Source organism: Hypanus sabinus, chromosome 3 (genome assembly GCF_030144855.1).
Source record: "Hypanus sabinus isolate sHypSab1 chromosome 3, sHypSab1.hap1, whole genome shotgun sequence".
Lineage (NCBI taxonomy): Eukaryota > Metazoa > Chordata > Chondrichthyes > Myliobatiformes > Dasyatidae > Hypanus > Hypanus sabinus.
Window position 1 is genome coordinate 95,828,458 of NC_082708.1, and position 26,431 is coordinate 95,854,888.

General features: G+C 39.9%; 1 protein-coding gene across 7 annotated transcripts in view; it reads left to right on the top strand.

Annotated features, from left to right (window-relative positions):
- The window catches only part of slc2a9l2 (solute carrier family 2 member 9, like 2), a 408,559-nt gene that overhangs the window by 306,460 nt on the left and 75,668 nt on the right, over window positions 1–26,431 (top strand). For 6 of the 7 annotated variants that reach the window (XM_059964824.1, XM_059964823.1, XM_059964828.1 and 3 more), the window contains one exon: window positions 2,890–2,965. In XM_059964824.1, coding sequence (XP_059820807.1) covers window positions 2,890–2,965 — 76 coding nt within the window. Of the gene's footprint in view, window positions 1–2,889; window positions 2,966–10,598; window positions 10,979–26,431 lie in introns of those variants that run through there. The other variant, XM_059964829.1, reaches the window with a different exon arrangement.

Sequence of the window (26,431 nt, forward strand, 5' to 3'; positions counted from 1 at the left end):
GGAGGCCAATTCTGTGCATATATTTAAGGCAGAAGTTGATCGTTTCCTGATCAGTCAGGGCATCAAAGGGCATGGCGAGAAGGCATGTGTATGGGGTTGAGTGGGATCCAGGATCAGCCATGATGGAATGGTGAAACAGACTCGATGGGCTGAATAGCCTAATTCTGCTCCTGTGTCTCAAGGTCTTATGGACAACGAGGGTCAGTATATGTTGTGTGCTTGGATTTTCAGAAAGCCTTTGACAAGGTGTCACACATGCGGTTGCTAAACAAGGTATGAGCCCATGGTATCACAGGAAAGATACTAGCATAGAAAATTGGCTGACTTGAAGGCAAAAGGTAGGAATAAAGATGGCCTTTATTGATTGGCTGCTGTTGACTAGTGTTGCTTCACAGGGGTCAGTGCTGGGTGCTCTACTTTTCATGCTCTGTGTTATTAGTCTGGATGACAGAGTTAGTGGCTTTGTGGCCAAGTTGGTGGATGATAGAAAGGTAAGTGGAGAGGCAGACAGTGTAGAGAAGTAGGGAGATTGCAGAATGACTTGGATAAGTTAGAAAAATAGACAAAGAAGTGGCAGATAGAATACAATGTAGTGAAGTGTTATGGCCATGCTTTGTAAGAAGGAATAGAGGTGTAGACTACTTTCTGAATCGGGAGAGAATTCAGAAATTGCAGTGGAAAGGGACTTGACAGTGCAGGTTTCCCTGAATATTAACTTGCAAGCTGAATTGGAAGTAAGGCAAAGACAAGAATGTAAGGCTGAGCCTTTCTAAGGCATTGGTCAGACCACATTTGAGGTATTGTGAGCAGTTTTGAGCTCCGTATCTAAGAAAGGATGTGTTGGCATTGGAGATGGTCCAGAGGAGGTTTTCAAGAATGATCCTGGGAATGAAAGGTTTTATACGTATATGTGTAGCATGAGAGTTTAGAAGAATGGTGGTGGGGGGGGGGGGGGGGGAGAGTTTCATTGAAACTACTGAATATTGAAAAGCCTGGATAGATTGCAGAAGATGATTCCAATAGTGGGAGAGTCTAGGACCAGAAAGCACAGCCTGAAAATAGAAGGCTTTGCTTTACAACAGAGATGAAGTAAGTGGAGTTTCTTTGTCCAGAAGGTTGTGAATCTGTGGAATTAGTTGCCAAAGCTGGTTATGAGGGGCAGGTCATTAGATTAAGAGATGCTTAAAGAGAAAGTCATCAAAGGTTTTGGGAAGAAGGCAGGGGAACAGGTTTGAGAGGGAAAATAGAGCAGCCAGGATTGAATGGTGGAGTAGACTCAAAGGGCCAAGTGGCCCAATTCTGTTCCTTTGTCTTGTGGTCTTATGGAATTTAAGTTTAAAAATATTGTCACCAGAGAGGCTGGCTATGAATTGAATGGTCTGCCATAAGTCAAATGTTTGCCTTAAAATGAAAGGTCAAGGATATGATTGAGCAGAAACCCTGTAAAGCAGGGAGTTTGAGAGTAATCCTCAGTTTGTAGGAGTAGGGTCATGCAATAGACCTTAGGCAAATTTAAAGGGGCACTTCACCGAAAGGTGGTTCACGAGATACAGTATTCCAGCGGCATCTGAACAGATGCAGCATATCTATTTGAACAGACACTAAAGCAGATGTCTTGATTGGTTCTAAAACCTGTTCCTGCTGGATTATTTGTGGATGAGGCTAGCATATGACAACAAAATTTTTGGCTATGAGATATAGGAGCAGAATTAGGCCATTTGGCCCATCAAGTATGCTTTTCCATTTCATCATGACCGATCCATTTTCTTGTCAGCCCCAATCTCCTGCCTTCTCCCTGTATCCCTTCATGACCAATCAAGAATATCAACTTGTGCCTTAAACATACATACATTTTCATTAAATATCTCAGCAAAGAACACGAAGGATGCCACAACGGTGCATCTACTACAGCTGATACTCATGACTCCCTCCAGCTCCTATCCTGATGCACGGTTTTTTGACTCCCAAGTTTTCACAATTCCTTTCCACTCACAGATGCTGATTGAACTAGATTGTTATTTCAGCTCCTGACCGCTGTATGTGGGATTGGTATATTACCTGGCCACTCAAAATGCTGGAGGAACTCAGCAGGACAGGCAGCATCCATGGAAAGGAATAGAGAGTCAGGCTTGATGAAAGGCCTTAGCTCAAAATGTCAACGTCATACCTTTTCAGATGCTGTCTGACCTGCTGTGTCCTCCAGCATTGTGAGTTACTCTGGATTTCTAGCATCTACAGAATGTCTTGTGCTTAATGATTAGCCATAGTAAATTTCCATTACGTGCTGCATCTCGCTTTCACTCTGTCCTGGCAGCAATCTGAAATTCTACACAACCTGCACAGGAGGTAAACTTTATCACATATTGATACTTCGCTACTCTACAGAAGTTTAGTGGTATTTCATTACTTCACTGTCAGCTTGCTATCAAGACCCTGTCTTCAGTAGGGCAATATCATCAACTTTAGAAAGACCCAAAACAATACATTACATAGAGATTATATGTCTACACGCTTGTTTTTACGCAGTCAGATTGAGGTGGATTTTCTTCTATTCTGTTTGTTTGGCCTCACCTGTAGCTACAGAATCCAATGTGGGACTTGCAGACTCGTACCACAGGTGGGGCAGAAGTTATTTGGGAGGCTGTAGTTTGAGAGGTGGTGCCCTCTTTCCAGTGTTCACACTGTGTTTCTGTCTGCTCTCAGAATTACTGGCCGTCATTCCTTGGACTTGTTTCAATGCCACTGTTTAATAGTAGCAAGTGTAAATGTCCTCAATTTGAAAAGTATATTACACTCCATATCCTATCGTAAGATTTGGAGAAAATCTGTATGTTAATATTTAACTCACTTCTTTGTGACTTCTGTTACTTGAAACTATATGTTTTTCAGGATAAAGTGTTCTGGATGTCATACGTGAATGTGTTATCCATTCTTGGTGTAATCACATCATTTTGCATTGGTCCAGGTAAATGTTAAAATTATATTTCAGCAATAATTAGAAATTCTTTCTGTCTACTAACTACTAATACAATAGCCATCACTAAAATTCTCTCTTCAGTTGAGGGTGTTTATATTGGTCAGTGTCTGGCTGGAGTAAATTACTTCTACTCCACAAAACTTTTGATGTTGGGATTTCTGTGCTGTATGCCATATTTGAATTTGGGAATTTAGGAGTTCTGTTAGCCTGTGGGGTATTCTCTGTTGTTATTCCATTGAAATACTCCTCTTGCGGGATATGGGAAAGCAGGGAGACCTCTGGTGTATCTGATGACTACAACTGTGAGAAGTGCATCCAGCTGCAGCTTCAAACAAACCTCATTAAGGACTTGAAGCTGGAACTCAATGAATTCTGGATCATTTGGGAATCTGAGGTGATAAATAGGATATATAGAGAGGTAGTTACACCCAAGGTGTAGGACTCAGGAAACTGGGTGACAGTCCGGAAAGGGAAAGTGGTTAAGGAGCCAGTGCAGAGAACCCTTGTAGCCATCCCCTTCAACAACAGGTACATCACTTTGGATACTGTCAAGGGGAACGACCTAACAGATGAAGGTCACATGATTGGGTCTCTGGCATTGAGTCCGCCTCTGTGACTCAGACAGGAATGGGGAAGAAGAGGCATGCTGCGGTGATAGGAGATTCGGTTGTTAGGGGAATGAACAGGAGGTTCTGTGGGCAAGAACGAGATTCACAGTTAGTATGTTCCCTCCTGGCTCCAGTGTCAGGGATATCTCAGATGGAGTCCTCCGCATTCTTAAGTGGGAAGGTGAACAGCCAGAAGTCATGGTCCATGTAGGTACCAATGACATAGGTAGGATGAGTGATAAGGTTCTGCATAGGGAGTCAGGTGCTAAGTTAAAGGGCAGATAGATAGATAGATGCTTTATTGATCCCAAAAAAAATTACAGTGTCACAGTTGCATTACAAGTTACAAATATACAAATATTAGAAGAGAAGTAAAAAGAATAAGAAAGTTACCTCAAACTATATAACAGGAGGGTGTCATTACTTACCCAGCTATAGATCGACTCATTATAGAGCCTAATGGTCGAGGGTAAAAATTACGTCATAGAGAGCTCTTTGGAGCATCGCAGCTGTCTTGGTCTATTACTAAAAGTGCTCCTCCGTTCAGCCAAGGTGGCATGCAGAGGGTGAGAAACATTGTCCAGAATTCCCAGGATATTTCATAGGGTCCTTTGTTCTACCACAGGCTCCAGTGTGTTCAACTTGATTCCTATAACAGAGCCAGCCTTTCTAATCAGTTTATTGAGCCTGTTAGCACCATCCATGTAAATGTCATTGCCCCAGCACATCACCACATAGAAGATTGTACTGGTGATAAAAGACTGGTAGAACATGTGAAGAAGATGCCTGCTTACTCCAAAGGACCTCAGTCTCCTCAGGAAATAGAGGTGACTCTGGCCCTTCTTGTACACAGCCTCTGTGTTGGTGCTCCACTCAAGTCTGTCATTCAGGTGCACCGCCAGGTACCTGTAGGTCCTCGCCCACATCCATGTCCTCACCATCAATAGGAACAGGGAACAGTGCAAGCTTAGTCTTCCTAAAGACAATTACCATCTCCTTTGTCTTACTGATGTTGAGCTGAAGATGATTCAGCTTGTACCATTTGACGCCAGGGCCCTGTATTCATTCTCCCGCCTTCCCTTTATACACCCAGCTGCTGCTGAGTCGTCAGAGAACTTCTGCAGACGGCATGACTCAGTCCGAAATATACATGCTAAACAGGAAGGGAGCTCCAGGGTTGTAATCTCAAGATTGCTACTCGTGCCAGTGCTAGTGAGGCTAAAACTAGAAAGATTAGTATGTGGCTTAGGAGTTGGTGTAGGAGGGAGGGCATGAGAATTTTGGATCATAGATCTCTCTTCCAAGGAAGGTGGGACCAGGTACAGAAGGGATGGTTTGCACCTGAACTGGAGGGGGACTAAGGTTTGTTAACGCTGCACGGTGGGGTTTAAACTAGGGTTGCAGTTGGATGGGAGCAGTTAATGGTGAGATTGTGGCAGCAGATGTTGGTAAGACCTCAGACAAAGGTTGAGTATGGTGCAATAAAATCAAAAGGTTTATAGAGGACCAAAGATGTTATATCTGAATGTGTGCTGTGTACAGAATAAGGTAGATGAACTTGTAGTACAGTTGCAGACTGGCAGGTATGATGTTGTAGACATCACTGAATCACGGCAGAAAGATTATAGCTGAGAGCTCAATGTCCAAGGGTACACATTGTATCAAAAGGATAGGCAGGAAGGAAGAGGGGATGGTGTTGATCTGTTGGTAAAAAATTAAATCAGATCATTAGAAAGAGGTGACATAGGGTTGGAAGGTGCTGAATCATTGTTGATAGAGCTGAGGAACTGCAAGGGTAAAAAGACCCCGATGGGAGTTGTATACAGACCCCCAAACAGTAGTAAGGGTGTTGCCTACAAATTAGAAAATGCATGTCACAGCTTTTGAAGTGGTTTACAAAACTCTGTATTCCAAAGTTCCAGGGGGAAACATAACCCAAATTGACACCTTCCTGAATTCTCTAGAGTTACCCACTTTAAGCGAAGAACAAAATATAACAATGACTGCTAACATAACTGAAGCTGAACTAAATTATTTAACTAGATTATTTACCTCCATTATGGCCAAACGAATAGAAGAGTTTCTACCCATACTGATACATAACAACCAGACAGGTTTTATACAACAGCACCAAACACATATAGGAAGGATGCTTCACATTATGGATCATTTACAAAAAAATAAAATTGAAGCAATAGTGATAAGCGTGGACGCTGAAAAGGCATTTGATTCTGTTAATTGGAATTTTCTTTACAGAGTTTTACATGGATTTGGTTTACATAACTCAATTATTAAAACTATACTGGCACTATATGACAACCCTACTGCTAGGATTAAAATCAATAGATATTTATCAAATAGTTTTACCCTAGAAAGGAGCATGTGACAGGGCTGTGCATGGTCACTGCTATTCTTCGTGTTATATCTGGAACCATTAGCTCAATAAATCAGACAAAATGAAGATATCAGGGGAATTACTATTAAAGGGACAGAGCATAAATTGGCCTATGATGTGGATGACATTTTGATCTATCTAGGGCAACCAACATACTCTTTACCTAAAATGATGCAATCCTTTGAACAATATGGTCAATTATCAGGATACAAGATCAACATAGATAAAACACAGTTACTTTCATATAACTATAGCCCACCAAGAGAAATTGAAAGTAGATATCCCTGGGCATGGCAAACAGAGTCTTTCAAATATTTGGGCATCATTATGCCAAAAGATGTGGCAAAATTATCAGAATGCAATTATTCTCCTGTATATAAAAACATTAAGGAAGATATAACAAGATGGAACCTAATTCCTTTTTTTAGTCTTAGTTCAAGGATTGAATCCATTAAAATGAATATACTGCCCAGAGTATTATATCTCCTCCAAACTCTACCAATAGAGATTAACCAAAACCAATTCAATGAATGGCTACAGTGGATTTAAACTAGAAACGAGGGGGGAGGGGAACCAGAGTGTAGGAACAGATGTATGGGAGGAGGAAGAAAGTGAAGACAGTAAAGTTCTTTGTACTGTTAGAGATTAACAGAGAGGAAGAGGTGGAGAATTTCTTAAATGCATTTATTTTAACACTAGGAGCATTGTAAGAAAGGTGGACGAGCTTAGGGCATGGATTGATACCTGGAAATATGATGTTGTAGCTATTAGTGAAGCATGGTTGCAGGACGGGTGTGATTGGCAACTAAATATTCCTGGAATTCGTTGCTTCAGGTGTGATAGAATCGGAGGGACAAGAGGGGGAGGTGTTGCATTGCTTGTCAGAGAAAATATTACAGCAGTGTTCTGGCAGGATAGATTAGAGGGCTTGTCTAGGGAGACTATTTGGGTGGAATTGAGGAATGGGAAAGGTGTAGTAACACTTATAGGGGTGTATTATAGAGCACCTAATGGGGAGCGAGAATTGGAGGAGCAAATTTGCAAGGAGATAGCAGATATTAGTAGTAAGCACAGGGTTGTGATTGTGAGAGATTTTAATTTTCCACACATAGACTGTGAAGCCCATTCTGTAAAAGGGATGGATGGTTTGGAGTTTGTAAAATGTGTGCAGGATAGTTTTTTGCAGTAATACATAGAAGTACCAACTAGAGAAGGGGCAGTGTTGGATCTTCTGTTAGAGAATGAAGTAGATCAGATGACGGAGGTATGTGTTGGGGAGCACTTCGGGTCCAGTGATCACAATGCCATTAGTTTCAATATAATTATGGAGAAGGATAGGACTGGACCCAGGGTTGAGATTTTTGATTGGAGAAAGGCTAACTTTGAGGAGATGCGAAAGGATTTAGGAGGAGTGGATTGGGACAATTTGTTTTTTGGGAAGGATGGAATAGAGAAATGGAGGTCATTTAAAGGTGAAATTTTGAGGTACAGAATCTTTATGTTCCTGTTAGGTTGAAAGGAAAGGTTAAAAGTTTGAGAGAGCCGTGGTTTTCAAGGGATATTGGAAACTTGGTTAGGAAAAATAGAGATATCTACAATAAAAATAGGCAGCATGGAGTGAAGGAGGTGCTCGAGGAATATAAAGAATGTAAGAAGAATCTTAAGAAAGTTATTGGAAAAGCTAAAAGAAGATACGAGGTTGCTTTGGCAAGTAAAGTGAAAATAAATCCGAAGGGTTTCTACAGTTATATTAATAGCAAAAGGATAGTGAGGGATAAAATTGGTCCCTTAGAGAATCATAGTGGACAGCTATGTGTGGAGCCAAAAGAGATGGGGGAGATTTTGAACAATTTCTTTTCTTCGGTATTCACTAAGGAGAAGGATATTGAATTGTGTAAGATAAGGGAAACAAGTAGGGAAGTTATTAGGACAATTAAAGAGGAGGAAGTGCTGGAGCTTTTAAGGAATAAAAAAGTGGATAAATCTTTGGGTCCTGACAGGATATTCCCTAGGACCTTGAGGGAAGTTAGTGTAGAAATAGTAGGGGCTCTGACAGAAATATTTCAAATGTCATTAGAAACAGGGATGGTGCCGGAGGATTGGCGTATTGCTCATGTGGTTCCATTGTTTAAAAAGGGTTCTAAGAGTAAACCTAGCAATTATAGGCCTGTCAGTTTGACATCAGTGGTGGGTAAGTTAATGGAAAGTATTCTTAGAGATGGTATATATAATTATCTGGATAGACAGGGTCTGATTAGGAACAGTCAACATGGATTTGTGCGTGGAAGGTCATGTTTGACAAATCTTATTGAATTTTTTGAGGAGGTTACTAGAAAAGTTGATGAAGGTAAAGCAGTGGATGTTGTCTACATGGACTTCAGTAAGGCCTTTGACAAGGTTCCACACGGAAGGTTAGTTAGGAAGGTTCAATCGTTAGGTATTAATATTGAAGTAGTAAAATGGATACAACAGTGGCTGGATGGGAGATGCCAGAGAGTAGTGGTGGATAACTGTTTGTCAGGTTGGAGGCCGGTGACTAGTGGTGTGCCTGAGGGATCTGTACTGAGTCCAATGTTGTTTGTCATATACATTAATGATCTGGATGATGAGGTGGTAAATTGGATTAGTAAGTATGCAGATGATACTAAAGTAGGTGGTGCTGTGGATAATGTAGTAGGTTTTCAAAGCTTGCAGAGAGATTTAGGCCAGTTAGAAGAGTGGGCTGAACGATGGCAGATGGAGTTTAATGCTGATAAGTGTGAGGTGCTACATTTTGGTAGGAATAATCCAAGTAGGACATACATGGTAAATGGTAGGGCATTGAAGAATGCAGTAGAACAGAGTGATCTAGAAATAATGGTACATAGTTCCCTGAAGGTGGAATCTCATGTGGATAGGGTGGTGAAGAAAGCTTTTGGTATGTTGGCCTTTATAAATCAGAGCTTTGAGTATAGGAGTTGGGATGTAATGTTAAAATTGTACAATACATTGGTAAGGCCGAATTTGGAGTATTGTATACAGTTCTGGTCACCGAGTTATGGAAAGATGTCAACAAAATAGAGAGAGTACAGAGAAAATTTACTAGAGTGTTACCTGGGTTTCAGCACCTAAGTTACAGGGAAAGGTTAAACAAATTAGGTCTTTATTCTTTGGAGTGTAGAAGGTTGATGGGGGACTTGATAGAGGTATTTAAAATTATGAGGGGGATAGATAGAGTTGATGTGGACAGGCTTTTTCCATTGAGAGTAGGGGAGGTGCAAACATGATGACATGAGTTGAGAATTAGGGGGCAAAAGTTTAAGGGTAACAAGAGGGGGGATTTCTTTACTCAGAGAGTAAACGAGCTTCCAGTGGAAGTGGTAGAGGCAGGTTCGGTATTGTCATTTAAAGTAAAATTGGATAGGTATATGGACAGGAAAGGAATGGAGGGTTATGGGCTGAGTGTGGGTCAGTGGGACTAGGTGAGAGTAAGCATCCGGCACAGACTAGAAGGGCCGAGGTGCCCTGTTTCCGTGCTGTAATTGTTATATGGTTATAATGGAACAAAATGCTATTAAGACATATATGGCAAAGTAAAAGGCCTAGAGTTTGTCTCAAAACTTTGCAATTAGCCAAGGAAAAGGGCCTACCTTCTCTTAGAGATTATTATTTTGCAGCACAGATGAGAGCTGTGATATGTTGGTGCAACCCATCATATGACTCTCAATGGAAGAATATTGAAGAGAGGGTACTTTCCATCCCCATACAGGCAATTTTGGCTGATAACAACCTACAAAGTTACATAAATACTATTGATAACCTGTGGGTGAAATGGACACTTAAAATATGGAAAACTAATAAAAGTATATAAATTAGAGGAAGATACTGCAATTCTCAGATGGTGTGCATATGACTCAGATTTTACGCCGAATAAACTGGATGCTAGATTTAAGGACTGGACATTAACAGTTCTTTGTAATATAATGAAAGAAGGAACACTGCTCAGTTTTGAAATGCTTAAAGAGAAACACTTATTAGAAAAACAAGATTTTCATTGGTATTTACAGATGCAACAGTATGTTAATAGGACGATTAAAAATGTAACCAAGGCAAGTACATGCCTGATAGAACTATTTAGAAAAGCATATAATTCAGATAACAGTAGTAGAATCATTTTAAGCGTGTATAAAGGTTTGTCAAATCTTAAAACACATTCAACTTCATACATTAAAACAAAATGGGAGAAGGAAGGAGAGATAATTATATCTGAGGAAGAATAGACAGTAATATGGAATTGTACCAGTTCATAGAAATGGAGGGAGTTTGGATGGAAAAACTAGATATTTTATTACACCTTTTTAGAAATCCCATTATGATAGTGACCTCCCTCTTTGCTGGAGAAATTGTGGAAGTCAAAATGCAAACCATTATAATATTTTCTGGGAATGCCCCGTTATCAAAGACTATTGAAATGGTATACAGAATGCCATACAAGACATTTTTAAATGTGAAATCCCTTAGAAAGTAAGACCATATATTTTAGGTATATACCTCAAAAATGGTTGAAAAGAGAAATATTTAATGAATATACTGTTGGTGGCTGGTAAAAAAGACTCTTACCAGGAAATGTCTATCACAGGAGAGCCCAACTTTAAGTGCATGGATGGAAATTACAATGGACATTTACAGAATGGAGAAGATAACAGCATTTGTTAATCATAAGTTGGAACAATTTGATTCATACTGGGAAAGGTGGTTTAACTACATAACACCTCATAGACCTGATTTTATTCTCACAAATCAATGAATATGTTGTTTAAAAAAATCACTCCTTACTTGTACATAGTTTTTTCCTTTTGCTTGTTCTTTCTTTCCTCTCTTTTCTATAAATGCATACCTCAAATAAATATTAAGTGGAGAATTGTGGCAAATATGACTATATGATATATATGTATAGTATCTGAAATACATCTTGTGAAAATGTTTGATGATGAACTGCAATAAGAAATAAATTACCAAAAAAAAGAAAATGCATGTCAAAATGGCAATGTTACAATAGTCATGGGGGATTTCAATATGCAGGTAGATTGACAAAATCAGGTTGGTGCTGGATTTATACTTCTGCGTCGCATCTACACCATAGGTACCACGTACCCTACGCTGTAGGGTGACGTGTACCTCCCCAAAAAAATAACTCACACATTGCAGCGATGCAGACTGCAACAACTATGATCGGTCCGCTTGGTAGCTTCGCAATTTCGGTTGCTTCTTCTCCACCATGTCTGTACACCGATGCAAAATAGATGAACCAAATCGTCAAATCTACCTGCCAACATGCGAAAATGTTTGAAATGCATTTCCGCGTCCATGTCTCTCACGAAGGCACTCAACACAGTGGCATAGAAACCCCACCGCCAACTAGCGTTTTGGCGCACACCAGTGCATGCTCACTACAGTGTAGAGCGACACAGAAATGAAAATCAGGCCGATGGTGTAGGCTACGGCGTAGCCCAGACACACATATATAAATCAACCCTTACAGGGGGACATTCTAGAGTGCCTACGAGATGGCTTTTTAGAGCAGCTCACTGGGGGGGGGGGATCAACCATTCTGGATTGGGTGTTGTGCAGTTAACTCAAATTGATTAGAGAGCTTAAGGTAAATGAACCCTTAGGGGCAAGTGATTAAAATATGATCAAATTCACTGTGAAATTTGAGAAGAAGAAGCTAAAGTGAGATGTATCAGTATTACAGTGGAATAAAGGGTATTACAGAGGCATGAGAGGGGAGTTGGCCAGAATTGATTGGAAAAGAACACTGGCAGGGATGATGACAGAGCAGTAATGGCTGGAATTTTTGGGAGCAATTTCTGGGAGAAATATACATCCCAAGGAGGAAGAAGTATTCTAAAGGAAAGATGACACAACTGTGGCTGACAAGAGAAGTCAAAGCCAACATAAAAGCCAAAGAGAGGACATATTATAGAGCAAAAAATAGTGGGAAGTTAGTGGATTGGGTAGCTTTTTAAAATCAACAGGCAACTAAAAAGGTAATTAAGAAGGTAAAGATGGAGTACAAAAGTAAGCTAGCCAATAATATTAAAAAGGATACCAAAAGTTTCTTCAGATACATGAAATGTAATATAGAGGTGAGAGTGGATATCAGATAGCTGGAAGACGTTACTGGAGAGGCAGTAATGGAGGACAAGGAAAAGATGGGTGAACTGAATAAGTATTTTGCATCAAACTTCACTGTGGAAGACACTAGCAGTATGGTGGAAGTTCTAGGTGTCAGAAGTTACCATAACTAGAGAGAAGGTTCTTGGATCTGAAGGTAGATAAATCACCTGGACCAGATGGTGTACATTCCAGGGTTCTGATAGAGGTGGCTGAAGAGATTGTGGAGGCATTAGTAATGATCTTTCAAGAATCACCAAATTCTGGAATGGTTTTGGAAAGCTAGAGAATTGCAAATGTCACTCCACTCCCAAAGAGGGGAAAGAGGCTGAAGAGGGAAAACTATAGGCCGGAAAGTCTGACTTCAGTGGTTGGGAAGATGTTGGAATCGATTAAGGATGAGGTCTCAGGGTATTTGGAGACACATGATAAAATAGGCCGAAGTCAGCATAACTTAAGGGAAAATCTTGCCTGACAGATCTGTTGGAGTTCTTTGAAGAAATAACAAGCAGGATAGACAAAGAATTGGTTGATGTTGCGTACTTAGATTTTCAGAAGGGATTTGACAAGGTGGCACACATGAGGCTACTTAACAAGCTACGAGCTTGTATTACAGGGAAGATTCTAGCAGGAAAGATGATGCAGTGGCTGATTGGCAGGAGGCAAAGAGTGAGAATTAAGGGAGCCTTTTCTGGTTGGCTGTTGGTGAATAGTGGTGTTCCACAGGGTCTGTGTTGGGACAGATTTTTTAATGTTATATGTCAATGATGAAATTGATGGCTTTGTTGTAAGGTTTGCAGACAATATGAAGATGTGTGGAGGGGCAGGTAGTTTTGAGGAAGTAGAGAGGCTAGAAAAGGATTTGGATGTGGAGAATGGGCAAAGAAATGGCAGGTGGAATAGAGTGTCAGGAAGTATATGGCCATGCATTTTGGTAGAAGAAATAAAATGGTTGACTATTTTCTAGGTGGAGAAAAAGTGTGGAATTCTTTGCCACAGGCAGCTGTGGAAGCCAAGTTTTTATGTATATTATGTAGAGGTTGATAGATTCTTGATTGGTCATGACATAAAGGGATATGGGAAGAAGGCAGGAAATTGGGGCAGTGAGGAAAAAGGGGTCAGCCTAAAGGAAAACGGCCTGATTCTGCTCCGTTATCTTTTGGCCTTATCTAATTGCTAATTGCCCACTCTTGCAAGAGTCCTGCTAAATCGTCTGGTCATTCATCTGAAGCTGGACCTGCTGTCAGAGTCACAGTGGGACTATTGACATGATTTCTGCTGCACAGGAGGAGTGTCAGGAGCAGAATCACGAACACACGAAAGCCTTCGGCACTGTCTGCCGACAAGGCCTGTGGAGGACCATGTCAAAGTTCGGCTACCCCGCCAAATTCAGTCAGATGGTACGCCAGTTCCATGATGGCCAGAATGCTGGACGGCGGAGAATCCTCAAAGGCATTCCCAGTCACCAGTGGCGTCAAACGTCTGTTTGCTCGCACCCACACTGTTCAGTGTGATGTTTACTGTCATGCTGAATGATGCCTTCCAGGACAGTGATGCTGGAGTCAGACTTGTACAGAGTGGATGGGAAGCTCGTCAACCTGAGGAGACTTCAAGCTATTGCCAAAGTGGAGGAGACTGTCCTGAGAGACTTCCTCTTTGCCGATGACTGTGCCCTGTATGCTGGTTCAGAGCCAGGGATGCAGGTCAATATGGACAAATTCTCTATGGCTTGTGACAACTTTGATCTCACCATCAACATCAAAAAGACGGAAGTCATGCATCAGCCTGTTCCTCGTGCACCATACACAGAACCCAAAATCACAATCAAAGGACAGAAACTACAGGCAGTGGATCAGTTTACTTACCTTGGCAGCACACTCTCCCAATGCAATTGATACAAAAGTTAACTGTAGAATGGCAAAGGCAAGTTCTGCTCTCGGTAGACTGCGCTCCACTGTGTGGGAACATCGGGGAATCAGCCCAGCAACACAACTGAAGGTCTACAGAGCCGTGGTACTCATGACCCTCCCGTATGCCTGTGAAACGTGGATTGTGTATCGAAGGCATGCAAGACAGTTCAAACATTTCCACATGACTTGTCTTTGCAGAATATTAGGCATCAGATGGCAAGACTAAGTACCAGACACTGAAGTTCTCTCTACAGTAAGTCTACCATCAGTCCACACACTGCTGATGAGAGCAGAGGAAAGGTCATGTCATCCGCTGCTGAGAGGCGGGCAGGTCACGTCATCCGTATGCCGGATGAGGGCATACCCAAGCAGCTCCTTTTTGGGGAACTCTCTGCTGGAAGACGCTTGCATGGAGGGCAGAAGAAATGTTACAAAGACACAATAAAGGCCTCCCTGAAGTCGCTTGACCTAGACATGACCTCCTGGGAAACGCTGGCACAAAACTGCCCTACCTGGCACAGCCTCATCCACAAGGCTGTCAAGCTTACGAAGCAAGACGCATTGCTGAAACACAGAGGCACCAGTGCAACAACTGCAGTGCCTACACACCTCTGCCCAACATGTGCCAGGGCATTCCGTGCCCAAATTGGCCTGACCAGTCATCTTCAGACACACGGCATCCAGTCTCAAAGTGTCTAATGGTGTCGAGGTCTTCATCGATGGCGATGGATGAACAACAATCGCCCATTAGGTATGGAAGACACTTTCAAAGATATGCCAGGTCTCAGAAGCATCAGGAATGTTTCACAGTTGAATGAATTGGAGGAAATTACTGTGAGATACTCAACTATTGTTCATTCAAAGTTGTGATTTAAATAACTTCTTTAAAATCCTTAAAATTTTTCCTAAATATGTACTAACTTAGAGTTTCAGGTGTTACGTACCCCATAACTGGGTCACTTACCAGCAAAGATAGAGAGGTCCGTTGAAGTCTGATGGTACTATTTTTAACAGTATTTATTGATAAAAATACACAAAAATAATATCAATGCAAACATACAGATAATATACGTCGTCAATACTAAATCTAAAAACGCGGGTATAATAATAATCAATAAGGAATAGCTCTATCGTTGTCTAGGGGGATAATGTATTGTCCGATGGAAATATAAAAGTCAGGAGTCAGCTGGAGACGCTCATGGAGTGAGTACCGTTTTGGATTCGCTCTATAACCTTTACTTTTTTTAACCTTTGATCACCCTTATTCAGCTTATTTTTACCTATATCGAAAGTTTCTTTATTCTTTTTTTTGGATTTACTGCCAAGAGTTTGTTGTGAACTTTTGAAGATATGCAAACAGAAATGTCTCTCAGGTCTAAGGGACGGGATCCCGGATGTAATCCGAACGGTAACGGAAAAAAGCAGGCTCCGACACAACAAACACAATTAACTTTTGAATTGTTTATGGAGGTTTTGGATGAAAAATTTGCTGAACTAAAACAATTTTTTAAAGAAGATATAAAGGGTTTTCAAGAGTACATGTTTAAGACGGATTCAGTAATTAAACAGCAACAAGCTCTTATTGCGTCTCTGCAAGAAGAAGCTCGGAAGCGAGATTTGACTATTGGAAAACTGCAACAGGATTTAATTTCGACCATTAAGCTGATGGAAGCCCTTAAAGCCAAGAGTGACGATTTTGAGAATCGGTCCAGAAGACAGAACTTACGTATACTTGGTCTTCCAGACGGCATAGAAAAAGATGACCCTTCGAAATATTTCGCTCAACTTTTAAAAGAAGCGTTTCTGACGATTTTCCCAAATAACCCCCCTTTATTGGATCGGGCACATAGAATTCGGCGTCGATCACCGAGTGTTACAGACAAACCTTCGGTGGTAATTGTCCGGTTCCATTATGTACATGACAAAGAACAAGTTATAAGAGCAGCTCGTCGGGTAGGAATGATTAAAATCAAAGATTTTTGCTTCCGCCTGATCGAAGATTTTAGTTCAGATCTTTTAAAAAGAAGGCTTCTTTTTAAACCGTTGATGGCTGAATGTTATGAGAAAAATCTGAAACCTGCGCTTCTATACCCTGCGAAGCTTCGAATTTCTCCGTCGAATGCTCCACGATAGGTTTTCATTTCAACTTCAGAAGCGAGAAAATACCTGGAGGAGAACTTCCCTACTGCTACAGACACTAGTCTTTAATAAATGAATGATTTTGATCGTGTAAGATGGTTCTCGATCTCTTAAACCAGAATTAAAATCTGGTTATTGGTGTAGGTTCATCCTACACTTTATACTCAAGTTAAAGTGTGTTTGCGTCATGTTAATTGTTTTGCCTTATACAGTTTAATCATTTAACTACATACTTGTCTATTAATTTTGTTCCTTCAAAGGTATATTTTTAATTCTTTGAAGGTAAATTTTTCCTTGATTAAGATGGTGGTTTTTTGGAAAAGATTTTTGGTTTTGCTTAAGATGGCATTATGTTTATATTTTTCGCGTTTCTTCCGTACAATGCATCGCTTATCTTAGCTTAAATATTTTTTGTTTTGTCTGGGCCAGAGCCCGAGTTATAATTGTTTTTTAGTGATTATATTTTTATTCTTTTTACAACTAACTATACTTAGAAATATGGTTTTTATTATAGCGATTTTATTTTTAAAGTTGGGGTGATTCTTTTATATATATCCTTTTTATATGGAGTGTTCTTCAGCTGACATGGGGGTAGGATTAGTCTTACTTTTTCTCTTTTTAAGTCATATTTTGGCTTTTTCTCTTTTTCTCGGGGGGGTGGGGGGATGGTCTGTTTTCTAACTCTATTTTTTTTGTACCAGTTTGTGTTAGTTTTTTTATTCGGGCTGTTTTTGAACTTCAAATATGTCTGTGTTGTCGTCACTTCCGGGTTTTCTCACTACTTTTGTTCCTCTTCCGGGTGCATGAGTTTATAAGTTGGTTAACCCTTTCTATACCAAAGGGTTGATTTTAGAATTATGGCTCAGACCATTAATTTTGTGTCTTGGAATACTAATGGTTTAAATCATCCAATTAAACGAAAGAAGATTTTCAAAGTATTCCAAAGACTTAATGCTCATATCATTTTTGTACAAGAAACTCATGTGAGGAGGGAGGACAAATTTCGTTTTTTTAGATTTTGGCGGGGTCAACAGTATCACGCAAATTCGAATGCTAAAGTAAAAGGAGTTTCAATTTTTATTGACTCCTCTATTTCATTTGTTCAACATGATATTTTTTCGGATCCGAATGGCAGATTTTTGTTAATTACGGGTTTACTTTGTAATAAAAAGGTTGCTTTGGTTAATGTTTATGCTCCAAATGTGGATTGTCCTGACTTTTTTAAGTCTTTATTTACTTCTTTACCCAATCTAAATGAATATAAGTTAATAATGGGTGGTGACTTTAATTGTTGTTTAAATCCTCTGATGGATAAATCTTTATCTATTCAGACTTTACCTAATAAGTCGGCCACTTGTATTAACTCTTTTTTGACTGACAATGGAGTTTTTGATATTTGGAGATTCCGGTATCCTAAAGACAAAGAGTTTTCTTTTTTCTCACATGTTTATCACTCTTATTCAAGAATTGATTATTTTTTTGTAGACTCTTGTTTTATTCCATTGGTAATCGGTTGTAACTATGATATTATAGCTATCTCTGATCATGCTCCGTTATTACTTTCTATGAAATTTACGGATACAGCTTCTAATGCTAGACAATGGCGATTTGACTCTACCTTGTTGCAAGACTCTGACTTTATAAAATTTATGGAGGAGCAGATCGACTTCTTCTTCTCAACTAATTCTACAGATGATATTTCCTGCGGAACACTTTGGGACACTTTTAAAGCTTATATACGTGGACAGATTATTTCTTATTCTGCTGGTTTGAGGAAACGTATCAAGATGGAAACTCTTTTATTGGTTGATAAAATTAAAGAGATTGATAAGAAATATTCGATTGCTCCTAGTAAGGAGCTTTACAAACAAAGGGTTGAACTTCAAATGGAACATAGTTTATTACTTACATCCTCGATTGAAAATCAATTAATGAAAACTAAATCTGATTTTTATATACATAGTGATAAATCTGGTAAACTGTTAGCTAGTCAATTGAAGAATGCTCTGGTTAAACGTCAAATCACTAAGATTGGTCAGCAGAATGGGAATCTGACAGTTAATCATGATGAGATAAATAAGGCATTTCAAGATTTCTATACCTCCCTGTATCAATCTGAATTTCCTCAAGATTATAATACCATGTCTGATTTTCTTGGAAAATTAAATTTTCCAAGGTTATCATCTGATGATCTTTTGATATTGGATACTCCTATTACGGATGTAGAAATTAAGGGGGCTATTTCCTCAATGAATTCTGGGAAAGCACCGGGTCCAGATGGTTATACAGTTGAATTTTTAAAATTTTTTTCCGCTACTCTTTCCCCTTGGTTAGGTAAGGTTTTTGAGGAGGCCATTAGATTAGGGAATTTGCCACAATCTTTTTATAGAGCTTCCATTTCTCTAATATTGAAGAAAGATAAAGACCCTACTAATTGTGCTTCTTATAGACCTATATCTTTATTGAATGTAGACTCCAAGATTTTTTCTAAGTTACTGGCATCTAGATTGGAGAAGGTATTACCCAAAATTATTTCAGATGATCAAACTGGCTTTATTAAAAATCGTTATTCTTTTTTTAACATTAGGAGATTGTTGAATATTGTTTATACTCCCTCACGTGATACTTCAGAATGCGTGATTTCATTAGATGCGGAGAAAGCATTTGACAGAGTTGAATGGCCTTACTTATTTAATGTGTTGGAGAAGTTTAATTTTAGTCCGATATTTATATCATGGATTAAATTGATTTATCATACTCCAGTAGCCTCAGTGGTTACCAATAATCAAAGATCTCCCTTTTTTCGCCTATTTCGGGGCACTAGACAGGGATGTCCTCTTAGTCCATTACTATTTAACATTGCCTTAGAACCTTTGGCAATTGCCATCAGACAATCACAGGATATTTTGGGTATTAATCGTGGGACAGATATTCATGTTATCTTTGTATGCAGATGATTTATTATTATTCATTTCTAACCCGGAGAAATCCATTCCAGCAGTTTTATCATTATTGGCTCAATTTAGTGAGCTTTCTGGGTATAAGTTAAATCTTAATAAAAGTGAATTGTTTCCATTGAATAAACGGGTCCCAATTTATGGAAATTTACCCTTTAAATTAGTTAATGACTCTTTTACTTATTTAGGGATCAAAATCACAAAAAACCATAAAGATTTGTTTAGATTTAATTTTTTACCCTTAATTGATCAGATTAAAGGTTTGTTTACTAAGTGTTCACCTTTGTCTCTATCCCTAATAGGTAGGATTAATGCTATTAAGATGGTTATTTTACCTAAGTTTTTATATATTTTTCAAGCGATACCAATTTTTATCCCGAAATCTTTTTTTTACTAATGTTGACTCTAAAATTTCTTCATATATATGGCAGTATAAAAATCCCAGGTTAGGTAAAACATATTTACAGAAGACAAAAAAGGAAGGTGGGTTAGCATTACCTAATTTCAGATTTTACTATTGGGCAGTTAATATTAGATATTTGTTATGTTGGTTGAAAGATGGGAGTGGATCTTTTGGCCCTTGTTGGGTGAGTTTAGAAACTAAATCGGTATCAGCTTATGCTTTGAGTTCTATTTTAGGGACTTCTCTCCCTTTTGCTCTTTCTAAATTGCCGAAACGAATTGACAACCCGATAGTTAAACATACATTGCGTATATGGTTTCAATTTCGGAGATTTTTTGGGTTGACTCAATTCGTTTTAAATAGTCCTATTGTATCTAATTGTTTTTTTCACCCTTCCATTATAGATCAAGCTTATTCAGCTTGGAAAACTAAGGGATTAGTAAGATTTTCTGATTTATTTTTAGATAATTGTTTCATGTCTTTTGAACAATTATCCAACAAATATAACTTGCCGAGATTTCATTTTTTTAGATATTTACAGATTAGACATTTTTTAAGTTCTGTACTCTCTACGTTTCCAAATTTTGTGCCTTCAGATACTTTGGAGAGTTTATTTGAATTAGACCCTTTTCAAAAAGGGCTTATTTCAAAACTTTATAATATAATTATGAAGATACGTTCAGAGCCTCTTTATAAGACTAAACAGGATTGGGAAAGAGAGCTTAGTTTTAGTATTTCTAGTGAGAATTGGGATAGAATTCTTCAATTAGTTAATGTGCCAAACATTCATTAATACAATTTAAGGTCGTACAAAGGGCCCATATGTCCAAGGATAAATTAGCTCATTTTTACTCTCATATAAGTCCTATTTGTGATAGATGTCATTCTGAAATTGCGTCTTTAACTCACATGTTTTGGTCGTGTTCATTTTTGGAGAAATATTGGAAAGATATTTTTGATATTATTTCTGCGGTTTTGAATATTGATTTACAACCTCATCCTATTACCGCAATTTTTGGTTTACCAATGTTAGATTCACTGCATTTATCTTCTTCAGCCCGTCGAATGATTGCATTTCTAACTCTGATGGCTAGAAGATCTATATTGTTGAATTGGAAAGAAATTGATCCTCCCACTGTATTTAATTGGTTCTCTCAAACTATGTTATGTTTAAATTTAGAAAAAATTAGAAGTGGTACTTTTGAGACTTCTATTAAATTTGAAAAGTTATGGAGACCATTTATTCAACATTTTCATATGATGTAATATGACCCTGTGCCAAGTTCATTTGATTTCCCAGTTTTCAGCTTATGTATTTTGAGAGGACCGGAAGTGACGGCATTGATGAATACTTATTTTTGTGAGATATTATAAACAGCCCGTTTTTTTTTCCTTCTTTTTTGTTTTTTTTTTCTTTTATATTACTTATTAGTTATTGTTATTAGATTAGATTAGCTAGTTCTGCATTATATAAATTTTTTTTTTGTTTTTCTTTCTTTTTTCTGTTTTTTTTATAATATACATTATGAAATATTTAGATTTACTATGTCCATACATATATCTTATGGCTTATGTCTTGGTAAACTCATTTATATTGTAACTATTATGTATGTTTTTTTTTCATATGTAATGGAATGTCTATGTTGGTAATTTCTTTATCAATATATCATCTGTATTCTGTCCATATTACTAATATTAATAAAAAGATTTAGAAAGAAAGGAAATATAAAAGTCACTTTAGTTCATTCAAGCTGCAGCTTTTTTGGTTGGAGAGAAAGACGGGTTAAAACTTGCCCATTCCTTTTATGATGTCAATCCTTCAAGAGTCATTGGGAGTTGATTTCCCCGTTGTTAGCTTCAATCAGGTTGGGATGGTGCAATCCCTCCACCAACCCCGCCCCCCCCCCCCCCCCCCGGGTCATTGCCTGGGGGCTTCGATGCATAGTACAGGATTCAATACACAAGTCCGTCTCCAAGCAGACAATAGCCGTTATCAATGGTTCCGCCTTTCGGAGGCCAGGACACATTCCAAACTCTTTGTGGATTCTGCATGTCTTTCTCTCAATTCCTGGGTCTCCTGAACTGACTCAATAGTGATCTTGCGATTCTCAAAAAGGAGGGGGCTACCCCACACCCTTCGGCCCCTCAGAGCTGTGGCACATTCGTAACACCCCCTTTCTTCAAAGCGTTTTCACCAGTGGTGAAAGCGAAGTAGTACTGAGTCTTACAGGACTTTAGAATCTAACACAATACAAAAGTTTTTTTTTCTACAGAGTAATACAGTTATACATTCAATTCAGCATCTAAACAGTTAACGATTACAGTGTCACTTCCTTTAATATCTTAACATCTTGATCTTGTACCTTACTAAAGTCTTGTAGCATCAGAGCAATTTAATAACCACCTATTTTTATTTCTTTCCTTCAGCAAACAAAAACTAAAGAGTTGTGATCTTAGCTTACGTGTACACTACAAAAGTTCATGCAACTACTAATCTTTATGTTGCTTTCAAACTTAACAGGCAGGCTTCCATGGGGGTATCTTTATTATTCACGTGCTTTGTCGAAATCCCGTAAAACCGGCTTTTGCTATTTAAAAATGGCGTCCCCATTAACCCTCGCCGCTTTTCCGGTTAATTCCCACGTGGGGAGCTTGGGTCCCCTGGCGAAATAGGTTTTCGTCCGCTCCTTCTATAGGAGTTATTTTATCAACAATGTGTCCCAAACTTAGACCATCTTCTGAATTTCCACCCAATTCTTTAATTTTACGGAAGTTGCTAGTTTTCTCTTCAGGACCTTTCAGGCTATTAGTTTTCAGTTAGAACTCGTTGTTCAAACAGCATTTCAAATTCTGCCTTTTCACACCACACTCTGGAATAACAATAGCATGTGGGGCCCCCGTCACCTTCCAACTTAACCTGTAAGTGATCCGCAGGCTTTGTGGCATCACACCATTGTCTCTGTAGCCTGGTGGCTGCCTTTGATATCAATCCAGCCTTTAAATTTTCTTCATTCAATTTGGGAACTACTTATTTCCCGTTTCCTTCAATAATAATATTCATCTCCCCACTTTTGATCTCCGCATTAACTTTTAACACCTGGGAACTCTCACTTCCCACTATTACCAAGGTTAACCCTTTCTTCCCTGAACCAAGTTCATCTGACCCACAAGGACTGCATTCCTTTTCAACTGAATCAAATACCTCAGACTTTTTCTGAGCTCCATTACTAGGTTCAGTACCATGTGCATCCACATCTTGGACACACCCAAACGGGACATTTGTCTCTTCCAGGCTTTCAATACCCGTACCCGGTCCAAATTCTAAATTCCCCTGATTCTCCCAGCTACTCTCTGGGCAACTCCCTTCCGGAGTAAACTCAATCCCGCGGGCTTAAACAACCTCATTTGCCAACCCAGCAGACTTCTTCAAGGTAATGGCATCCTTTTCATTTAGAACTGCCCTCATTTCATTAACGGGAACACCTTTAGAATTTTCAACTTCTTCAAACAGTTCTGCCAAACCAGACAGATCGTCCATGTCCAACTCTGGACCTTTTAACAGCTTTTTCTGTTTCTCATCTTTATTTCGTGCCTCTAGAACTTTTCTCCTCGCTAAGGCCAGGTCTACCTCCTCTCCCTAACTCTCTTTCACTTTACTACTCTTCGTTTTACCACCCTCCAAACCCTCGTGGTACAGGGTCGGTAAAAACGTCTCGGCAAAATCGATACTGGCCGGATTTAAACTGCTCTAGTTCTCAGCTGCCTTTCTCGACATGCTGTGAGTGATCGCGCAGACGGGATAGATCTTGGACTCTAGGGGCGGGGCCACAACACTCACCGGCCGGCTCGTCAGCTTCATTGCTGACCAAACCTTACCACCTGCTAAATCATTACCCAGAAGGACGTCAGCGTCAGTTCTCAGGAATTCTGATCGCACCCCCATTTCAACTGGTCCAGAGACTAGCTCGCAATTCATAATGATCTTATGTAAGGGCACCATTTCCGTCCCTTTTATTCCTTTCACAGCTACCACTCCCGTCTGGCGACCAAAATCTAGTACCTTACTGCTAATCAATGATAGTTCAGCACCCGTGTCTCTCCAGATCCGTACCGGAACTGGCGTACCTCCCTCCCTCATGGACACTGTTCTGTTTGACATTCAAGTCTCAGACCCTTCTCGTACCTGGGGATTTCTTGTCGATTTACTGATTACCACGGCACATCCGATAGGGACTGCTGCTTTCCCTCTTCCTGTCTCCTTCCTTGGAGCAAAGCACCTAGATGCAATATGTCCCCCCTTTTCACGATTAAAACAGGTCAAGCCCGGAAATCTCTGGCCATCCTGCCTCTCCTCCCCAACCTTACCACTAGCTCCCAGCAGGACCTCTGCCTCAGCCGGCGGGCTTTCTCTATAGTTCCCACGGTTTCTCTGGGAACTTTTATTCGAGGAAAACTTTGCCTTGTGGGTTAGGGCATATTCATCTGTGAACCTAGCAAATTCGGAGATGAACTTATTCGGCTTCTCATTCAAATACATTCGGATATCCTCCGAAACACCGCTTTTAAATTCCTCAATCAGAATTAACTCCCTGAGATGCCAAAAATCCTCTTCCACTATCTCTGCTGTACACCAACGATCCAAGAGCACACCCTTCTCATAGGCAAACTCAGTATACGTCTGATTCCACCCTTTCTTTAAATTTCTGAACTTTTGTCTATATGCTTCAGGTACTAACTCATAACTCCGGAGAATGGCCGCCTTTACTTTGTCATAACTCTCCTCCTCTTCCTCCTCCATGGACAACGCCGTATATGCCCGCTGTGCCTTCCCTTTTAACACACTTCGTAACAATGCCACCCACTGATCTCTGGGCCACTTCTGATTCACTGCCACCTTTTCAAAAAGCAAGAAATAACTATCAACATCCGTCTCCTCGAACGGAGGTACTACCCTCAACTCCCAACTAACATTAAACCGCTCCTCTCGGTCTGACCCTTGAGCTCTTCGCTCTTGCCTTAACTTCTCCATATCCAAGTCATGTTGCCTCTGTTTCTCTTTCTTCCTCTCCTTCTCGGCCCTTTCCTTCTCCTTCTCAGCCCTTTCCTTCTCTTTTTCAGCTGCTTCCAGCTGTTTTAACTGAATTTCGTGCTCTCTTTGTTTCTCAGCTCTTTCCTGCTCCCGTCTCACCTCTAACTCCTTTAGCTGGAGCTCATGCTCCCGTCTCACCTCTAACTCCTTTAGCTGGAGCACATGCTCCCTTTCTCTCTCGGCTCTTTCATTCTCCTTCTCAGCTGCTTCCAGCTGCTTTAACTTAATTGCATGTTCCAACCTTAATTTCTCCAATTCTAACTGAGCCGTCCCACTAGCTGGTACCTTTTCAGGGATATTTTCCAATACCTCAGCTGCAAACGCATTCTTCCCAATATAATACTGAGTTTTCGCCCTTCACACCTCCCGCTTTTTCATTGACAACCTCACCTCTGCGAGTTTTAACCCCTTCACCAAATTTATCAAATCTGATTTGGTGGCCGCCTCTAGTGCCTCCAGAGTCGGGTTTTCTATAAATTCACCCACGTCCATCTTTGCTGGTTTCCCGTCTGGCTACCCGCGTAACCAGATCCAAGTTTGGACTTACAAGCCTGATTCACTGGCCTCCCAATTTGGTGTCAGATCCCGAGACGAGAACCCCAATTGTTACGTACCCCGTAACTGGGGCACTTACCAGCAAAGATAGAGAGGTCCGTTGAAGTCTGATGGTACTATTTTTAACAGTACTTATTGATAAAAATACACAAAATAATATCAATGCAAACATACAGATAATATACGTCATCAATACTAAATCTAAAAACGCGGGTATAATAATAATCGATAAGGAATAGCTCTATCATTGTCTAGGGGATAATGTATTGTCCGATGGAAATATAAAAGTCACTTTAGTTCATTCAAGCTGCAGCTTTTTGGTTGGAGAGAAAGACGGGTTAAAACTTGCCCATTCCTTTTATGATGTCAATCCTTCAAGAGTCGTTGGGAGTTGATTTCCCCGTTGTTAGCTAAAAACCGTTCTTCCGTGGTAAAGACCCACCGATTCCGGGGCAAATGGAAATGGATGCATGTGGCCTTCCCACCGGCTTTCGCTATTACGGGATCGCTAGCGTTTCTTCTGGTGCGTCTGAGGGGCTGTTCCCCTGACCCTCTTTTATCCTGACTCACAGGGTCTCAGATGTCAATCAGGTTGGGATGATGCAATCCCTCCACCAACCTCCCCCTCGGTTCATTGCCAGGGGGCTTGGATGCATCGTATAGGATTCAATACACAAGTCCGTCTCCAAGAGACAATAGCCGTTATCAATGGTTCCGCCTTTTGGAGGTCAGGACACATTCTAAAATCTTTGTGGATTCTGCATGTCTTTCTCTCATTTCCTGGGTCTCCTGAACTGATTCAATAGTGATGTTGCGATTCTCAAAAAGGAGGGGGCTACCCCGCACCCTTCGGCCCCTCAGAGCTGTGGCACATTCGTAATACAGGAATATTTAAACTGTTAGGGATTTTATTATTTTAATATTTACTTGCATGTTCTTATGATCATCAGAACTGTAACTTTCTCCTTCGCGTGTAACTGATAACGTCGAATTCAACGTCGAGATAAACCACAGCCAATGAGAACCAGATCGCAGTAAGATTAACCATTTACTGTTCTCTCTTCACATTAACATATGGTGAAAACTGTTGATAAAACAATACAAGATTGATACAGTATTTGTTCCTTCCTTAATATCACATTTCAAGTGTAAATACTTGCAAAGGTGACTATAACTACATTACACTAAGGTGCAGTATACAGGGAGAGTTTACCTGCTCCATTGACTACTTTAAATACACTT